At 45.4% G+C, this 8,530-nt stretch overlaps 1 protein-coding gene across 4 annotated transcripts in view; it reads right to left on the bottom strand.

Moving 5' to 3' along the window:
* Positions 1-713: 713 nt before the first annotated feature.
* Positions 714-8,530, bottom strand: part of LOC141085217 (IgGFc-binding protein-like) — a 50,614-nt gene continuing 42,797 nt past the window's right edge. For 2 of the 4 annotated variants that reach the window (XM_073570469.1, XM_073570471.1), the window contains 2 exons: positions 3,116-3,312; positions 714-1,062 (listed from right to left, as the gene is read on the bottom strand). In XM_073570469.1, coding sequence (XP_073426570.1) covers positions 919-1,062; positions 3,116-3,312 — 341 coding nt within the window. In that variant the 3' untranslated portion in view covers positions 714-918. Of the gene's footprint in view, positions 1,063-2,636; positions 2,944-3,115; positions 3,313-8,530 lie in introns of all 4 variants that reach the window. The other 2 variants (XM_073570470.1, XR_012231230.1) reach the window with 2 other exon arrangements.

Below are 8,530 nucleotides of genomic sequence, written 5' to 3'. Positions count from 1 at the left end.
GAGGCATGAGGCATTTGGTGACTCGAGGCATTGCCTACCAGAGATGGATAGTTCTCCAAATACTAGCTACCAATGATGGATAGTCCTCCTTTCACCAATGTTGAGGGGTGGGTGATTCTCCACCTACCAAATGATAAAGATGGATGGTTTCCAGGTACTGGTTACAAGAGATCAATGGTCTTTCATGTTCCAGTCACATTAGATGGATAGTTCTCCTTTTTCCAGTCACCCCAGATAGTTTTTGCCATATTGGTCATCAGACATTGACTATTCTCTTGGTACTAGTCATCAGAAGGACAATTCTTCCTGTACCAGTCACCAGAGATGAATGGTTCTCATGTGATTGCTACATTGGCCAGGTAACTAGAAGATTGCATCATCAGAGAAACATCCAAGTGCACTCTTTTCTAATCAACTGACCACTGTAGCCAAACAAAGGCTGCAGAAGTCTTTCTGACTTCCAAACAAAGCAGACTTTGCGTCCTCCAGAGATGTCATACACCTCCCGAACAATCTGCACTGGATCGTGCAGGTCTATTGAAATGTGAGTATGTCTCTGTTTTTTATTTTAGAAAGGCTCATTCCTAAAAAAAAAATATTTTTTTCAGTTTTGGACAACCCCTTTAATCATATCTGAGGTGCCGGAGCTTCATTCATGTTCTGCTGTTACAAATAAAAGAAAATTCCAGGAATATTCACTAGGAGACTCAGGATTCTAACAGAACAATTTTATTTCTCTACTCATTACAGTTTATGAAGGAATTTTATGAGAATTCATCCTGAATTTTTTTTTTGCAAAAAAAATCTTACATAATTAAAAAAGTAAAAAATACACTTTGTAGGTTATATATTATAATATTGCTCCGGTAGTCGCTGCTGGGTAATGTGGAGATACAGTATGTACGGGGCATCATTTTTTCACTTCACACATATGAATGTTCTGTCCAGTATCCTCTTGCAGCTGGAACCTTCTGGGCAATTGTGGACTTTACATGTTACAGCGCCCCCTACTTGACATGTGCAGATCTGCAAGCAATTATCTTCAAGAAAGTTCTCATTTATCTGTAAAATTAATTAGCAAAATCTTTATTAAATAACAGTGACTAATATATGGCCATAGTGGCTATTAGACCCAGACAAAAAGCCCCAACCCTGATAGCACTACTTCAGGAAAGAAAACTCTGCCTCATATCTATAATAAATCAGAGAGGTGGCAGGTCATAACAGCCAAAGTGGAGGCAGGTCATAATAGCGAAAGTGGAGGCACATTATTACAGCCAGAGGGTAGGCAGGTCATATGAACCAGAGTTGAGGAAGGTTATTACAGTCAGAGAGGTATTAGATCATAAGAGCCAGATGGACATCAAGGCAAAACAGCTAGGTCATCAGGTCATAAAAGCCAGGGGAGTGACAAGTCATAACAGGCAGGTGGATGGAAGATTATAAGAGCCAGAGTGTAGGTAGATCATGACAACCAAAATGGTGGCACGTTATAACAGCCAGTGGGTAGGCAGATCATATGATCTAGAGCTGAGTCAGGTCATAACTGCCAGAGAGGTATTAGGTCATAACAGCCAGAGAGTCGGCAGGTCATAACAGCCAGAGAGCAACAGGTCATAATAGCAAAGTGGAGGCACATTATTACAGCAAGACGGTAGGCATGTCATATGAACCAGAGTTGAGGAAAATCTTTACAGTTAGAGAACTATTAGGTCATAATAGCCAGATGGGCATCAGGTCAGGGCATAACAGCCAGAGGGTCATCAGGTCATAAAATCCAGGGGAGTGACAAGTCATAACAGGCAGGTGGATGGCAGATTATAACAGCCAGATTGTAGGCAGATCATAACAGCCAAAGTGGTGGCACATTATAACAGCCAGTGGGTAGGCAGATCATATCAGCTAGAGCTGAAGCAGGTCATAACTGTCAGAGAGGTATTAGGTCATAACAGCCAGAGAGGCGGCAGGTCATAACAGCCAGAGAGCAACAGGTCATAATAGCAAAGTGGAGGCACATTATTACAGCCAGGGGGTAGGCAGGTCAAATCAAACAGAGCTGAGGAATTTCATAACCATCAAAGAGGTGTTGGGTCATAACAGCCAAATGGGCATCAGGTCATTAAAACCAGAGGGTCAACAGGTCACAAAAGTCAGAGGAGTGACAAGTCATAACAGCCAGGTGGATAGCAGGTTATAAAAGCCAAAGGATAGGCAGATCATATAAGCCAGAGCTGATGCTAGTCATAAAAGACAGAGAGGTATTATGTCATAACAGTCATAGGGACAGCTGGCCATAAAAGCCATACTGGCTATTAGACCCATAAGCCACAACCTTTATCCCAATACTTCAGGGAGGCAAGCTGTGCCTCATGTCTATAGTAAGTCATAAAAGCCAGAGGGGCGGCAGATCATAACAGCCAGAGGGGAAGCAGGTCATAACAGCCAGATGGGCTATACTAAGTACAAAAGACTGATCATGAAGAGATGAATAATTTTGAGACTTCAGCAGTCATTAAAAGTGTCATTTTGTGCTAAATTTGGAGAAACCTCTTTTTATATTCGTTATTCTCAGAAGAAAGTTTTTACATTTGACTAAAAAAATATATTTGAGATGTGGGGTGAATAATTTTAATTACAATTATAGGATTCAGCCTACGGCAGGGCCACAAGAAAAACCTTTTTGTTTGTTATTCTTTAGCCTTATACATGATGGGAGTTGTCATGCTCTTTCGTTGCTCATGTAGTTTCCTTCCTGTAATATGAAGTTCCCTTCTATTCTGTAAATTCCTTCCACTGTATCTTATTTCTTGTTTTGTGATTCTTGGCACAAACTTTATATAATTAGTTACTATTATAATTTGCCGTCATGTTTTAGCCTCCAGTATGAAGTTACGCACTTGCTCAATGCGAGAGATGAAATAAAATCATTAAAGAAAGTTTCTCCTGAAAAAAAAACAAAGCTTCATTCATTCCTGTAAAAGTAACAAATAACATACTTAATTCTAAAAGTAAAAGGAAATAAAGTAATACGTTGTACAGACAGTTGACCCTCCTGGTAATCCATGTCATCAATAATATCTCCCAACTTTTGGTCATATTTGGAGAGTCTACTTACTGTGTAGTATTTTCCCTCAACATGACATCCACATCGGTCAAGCGGCACACACTTGTTTATGTCCCAGTAGTAGCCGGTGTTGCACTGGCATCCTTCTGCGCATGAGTTGGAGCAGGCAGGTGCATCGTTGACGCTGCAGATCGTCCCACATGGATCAGAGCAGATCACATAATGACTGTGATCCGGACAGTCCAAACCTGAGAGCCAATCATTTAACAGAGAAGCATGAATTATGATTATTAATTAACATTGTAGAGCTTTCAAATTACTGGATTGTGTCATTTTATCAGTGTCAACCCTATAGGAAGCAATAGATTTTCTGCTTTTGCATTTTTGTTTTTCATTTTATTGTTCATGTTACTGAATGTATATGAAAAATATTCTTCTATCTACTGGCTAGCACGGTACAAAGATATATATCTTTCCTGTATCTGAATGTATATGGGAATTTTATACTTTACTAGCTGAAGAGCCCGGCGTTGCCTGGGCATAGTAACCAACTGTGGTTAGTTCTAACAAATTATAATGATTATATTGCACATAAAAACCATGCATCTAATCCTATCCTGTTTGATACTGTCTGCTGAGCCATGTATCTAATCCTATCCTGTGTGATACTGACTGCTGAGCTGTGTATCTAATCCTATCCTGTGTGATACTGTCTGCTGAGCCCTGTATCTAATCCTATCCTGTGTGATACTGACTGCTGAGCCATGTATCTAATCCTCTCCTGTGTGATACTGTCTGCTGAGCTGCATATCTAATCCTATCCTGTGTGATACTGTCTGCTGAGCTGTGTATCTAATCCTATCCTGTGTGATACTGTCTGCTGAGCCCTGTATCTAATCCTATCCTGTGTTATACTGACTGCTGAGCCCTGTATCTAATCCTATCCTGTGTGATACTGTCTGCTGAGCCATGTATCTAATCCTCTCCTGTGTGATACTGTCTGCTGAGCTGCGTATCTAATCCTATCCTGTGTGATACTGACTGCTGAGCTGTGTATCTAATCTTATCCTGTGTCATACTGACTGCTGAGCCGTGTATCTAATACTATTCTGTGTGATACTGTGTGCTGAGCTGCGTATATATTCCTATCCTGTGTGATACTGACTGCTGAGCTGTATATCTAATCCTATCCTGTGTGATACTGCCTGCTGAGCTGTGTATCTCATCCTATCCTGTGTGATACCAACTGCTGAGCCGTGTATCTAATCCTCCCCTGTGTGATACTGTCTGCTGAGCTGTGTATCTAATCCTATCCTGTGTGATACTGACTGCTTAGCTGTGTATCTAATCCTATCCTGTGTGATACTGACTGCTGAGTTGTGTATCTAATCCTATCCTGTGTGATACTGACTGCTGAGCCGTGTATCTAATCCTCTTCTGTGTGATACTGGGCTCCTCCTGCAGTCTGTGTCAGAGGGTGGTCTGTGTTGGCACGGTAATAAATTGTGTTATTTCCAGCTTTATAGAAGGATGATAACACCATAGAAATGATAATAATAATAGGCCTAAGTTACCACAACTGTCTACAAAGAAAACTGTTGCTGATAGCAACCAATCACAGCTCATTTTTCATCTTTTAAACAGCTCTGGGACAGCGTGGCGAGCTTTGAGTGGCGACTTTTGTGTTTCGACTTTTATATGGCGAGGTTGGTGTATGTGTGGTGAAATGTGTGCTGAGGGTGGTATATGTGTTGAAGCACGTGGTAGTGTGTGGTGCATTTTGTGTGTGTGTTCATATCCCCGTGTGTGGTGAGTATCCCATATCAGGGCCCTACCTAAGCAACTGTACGGTATATACTCTTTGGCGCGGTCGCTCTCATTCTTTAAGTCCCCCTTGTTCACATCTGGCAGCTGTCAATTTGCCTCTGTGACGTCTGCCTGCGGTCTGGACTGCAGCCAGACAGCACCCCGAGAAACACTGAGACCCTTTACCCCTATACAGGGATCTGGATTTATAGCAGAGCCCAGGAGGCGCTGTCTGAATAGGAGCAATGACCAGAGCAGGACGGTCGCCAGAAAGGTGTTCCAATACAGGACACAGAGGCAATGATATCCGAGACTAAACCAGTCAGGCAGAAATGGTATAAAAACAGTAGACAGTAGCAGAGTCAGATTCCAGGTCAAAGCCAGAGTCATAAACCGGGAGGGCAGCAGCGGTACAGAATCGTTAGGCAAAAGCAGAGTCAGAATCCAGGCCAAAGTAAGAGTCATAAACCAGGAGGGCAGCAGAGGTACAAAGTCGTTAGGCAGAAGCAGAGTCAGAATCCAGGCCGAAGTCAGTGTCATAAACCAGGAGAGTCGCAGAGGTACAGAATCGTTAGGCAGAAGCAAAGTCAGAAGTCCAGGCAAAAGTCAGAGTCAGTAAAACAGCAATTCACACAGTAACACGCAGGGGAACCAAGAATATATCCGGCGGCCTGCAAGAGCAGTCCCAAGGTATTTGAGGGATCAGGTCATCCCTTACAGGCCCGTGGCCTGATGATGTCATCCGGACCGCCCCCAGGACCAGGCTGGATGGTAATGCACCAGCCCCTTCATGACTGACCGAGGAGCGAAGCCTGCGTCCAGCGGACGCCTGCGCAGGAGCCTCATGACTATCGCCGCCACCACTCGGGGTTGAAGCACAACGCCTCCCAGAGACCAAGGCCGAGACTGCAGGCCACGTGTCAGACGGTGATAGGACAGTCCGGCGCCTCCTAGTGGTCGAGGCCGGAACAGCAGGCCCTGAGTCTGACGGTGATGTGATAGTCCGGCGCCTCCTACTGGCCGAGGCCGGGACAGCAGGCCCTGAGTCTGGCGGTGCCGTGACAGTACCCCCCCCCTCTAAGAGGGGCCTCCGGACCCTCAAAACCCGGTTTGTCAGGGTGGAGGAGGTGAAACCTGCTAATCAACCGCTTTGCACGAATGTCACTAGCGGGGACCCAGGACCTCTCCTCTGGGCCGTAGCCCTTCCAATGCACCAAGTATTGTACCGAGTTTCTCACTAGACGGGAATCAAATATGCCTTGGACCTCGTACTCTAAGGCGCCCTTGACCAAAACTGGAGGAGGAGGGGACCGGACGGGACGAATTGGGGAGCGGTATACCTTGAGGAGGGACTTATGAAAAACGTTAGGAATTTTAAAAGACTGCGGGAGTTTTAACCGAAACGCTACTGGGTTAATTACCTCTAATATTTCATATGGTCCGATGAACCTGGGACCCAGTTTGGCTGACGGTACCTTAAGTTTGATGTTTCTTGTAGAGAGCCAAACCTTGTCACCAACTCCCAGGTGCGGCCCCTGGGATCGTCGTTTATTGGCTGCCGAAGTCTGTCTAATTTGAGCCCCTTTTAAATTAGAGTTTACTTCGGACCAAATAGTCTTTAGACGATGTATATTTTGCTCAACCCCTGGGATTTCCGACATCTTGGCCGAAAATGATCCAAAGCGCGGATGTAGACCGAGGTTACAGAAGAAGGGGGTGGTTTTGATGGAGTCTTGGTATCTATTATTGAGAGCGAACTCTGCCAATGGCAAATGTTCCACCCAATCTGACTGATGTGCTGAGACATAGCAGCGGAGGTATTGCTCCAGCGTTTGGTTGGCACGCTCAGTTTGACCATTCGTCTCGGGATGGTATGCCGAGGAAAAAGACAACTCAACACCAATACGTCTACAGAACGCCCTCCAGAACTTCGAGACGAACTGGGTACCCCTGTCGGATACGATATTCGCCGGAACGCCGTGCAGACGTACAACGTGAAGAACAAACAACTTGCTTAAGGTTTCAGAGTTGGGTAAGCCGGACAGGGGAACAAAGTGAGACTGTTTACTGAACCTGTCCACCACCACCCAAATACAAGTTTTCCCCTCGGAAGGTGGCAGGTCTGTAATGAAGTCCATGGAGATGTGGGTCCATGGACTTTCAGGGGTGGGCAAGGGCTGAAGCCAGCCGGCAGGACGGTTATGGGGGGACTTGGCGCGGGCACAGACTTCACATGCTGAGACGTACTCCTTGCAGTCCTTGGCCACCGTTGGCCACCAAAAGTTCCTGGTTACCAGCCTAGTGGTATTATTAAGACCAGGGTGGCCTGCCAGGACGGAGTCGTGAGATTCTTTTAACACTCGTAAGCGAAAAGTAGCTGGGACGAATAATTTTTTGGGGGGCGTAGAGTCAGGAACTTGTTCTGATGACCTAAGGATCTCCTCCAGAAGGTCCAGAGATACTGCCGACACAACAATGCCATTTGCCAATATGGGAGCTGGTTCATAGTCCTCGGTGTGTGTGTGACAAAAGCTGCGGGAGAGGGCATCTGCCCTCATATTTTTGGTTCCGGGGCGAAAGGTGATTAAAAAAAAATCGAACCTGGAGAAAAACAAGGCCCACCTGGCCTGCCTAGGGTTTAGTCTTTTAGCCGACTCTAGGTAGGTTAGGTTTTTGTGATCGGTAATAACAGTAATTTTGTGTTTGGCGCCTTCGAGGAAGTGGCGCCATTCCTCGAAGGCCCACTTAATTGCCAATAATTCTCGGTTGCCGATGTCATAGTTTCTCTCCGTGGCAGAGAATTTGCGGGAGAAAAAGGCACATGGACGAAGCTGAGTGAGGGATGCAGAGCCTTGTGAGAGCACTGCTCCCACTCCGACTTCGGAGGCATCCACCTCCACAATAAACGGGTGGTCCAAGTTTGGTTGAATCAACACCGGGTTGGCCACGAAGCACCCTTTTAGTGTGGAAAAAGCCCTGGTTGCCTCAGGATTCCAATTAGTCACGTCCGCCCCTTTCCGGGTAAGGTCCGTGAGTGGCTTGGCAATCTCTGAGAATCCCCTGATGAATTTGCGATAATAATTCGCAAATCCCAAAAATCGCTGGAGTGCTTTCAGCGATTTGGGTTGTACCCAATCCTTAATGGGTTGAATCTTGGCGGGATCCATGCGGAACCCCTTGCCTGAGACCATGTATCCTAAGAACTGCACCTCTTCGGCAAAAAAAACACATTTTTCAAATTTCGCGAACAAATAGTTTTCGCGCAGTCTTTGCAGTACTGAACGGACGTGTTGAGCATGAGTCACAGGATCAGCAGAATAAATCAAAATGTCGTCCAGATATACGACGACATACACCCCACAAATAGCTCTAAAAATATCATTGACGAAGTGCTGGAACACTGCAGGAGCGTTACTGAGTCCGAAGGGCATTACCAGGTACTCAAAATGGCCAAGGGGTGTATTAAAGGCCGTTTTCCATTCGTCCCCATCTCTTATGCGGACCAGGTTATATGCCCCCCGGAGGTCAAGCTTAGTAAACCAGCGAGCTCCCAGTAACTGGTTAAACAGATCAGGAATGAGTGGCAGCGGGTATTGATTTTTTACCGTTATGGCGTTCAGCTCACGGTAGTCAATGCATGGTCTGAGTCCACCATCTTTT

Source organism: Dendrobates tinctorius, unplaced genomic scaffold, assembly GCF_039654945.1.
Source record: "Dendrobates tinctorius isolate UK_male_01 unplaced genomic scaffold, ASM3965494v1 ptg000028l, whole genome shotgun sequence".
In the NCBI taxonomy this organism is placed as follows: domain Eukaryota; kingdom Metazoa; phylum Chordata; class Amphibia; order Anura; family Dendrobatidae; genus Dendrobates; species Dendrobates tinctorius.
Note: the sequence above shows the minus strand (reverse complement) of the source record. Positions and strands in the feature narration are given on the sequence as shown.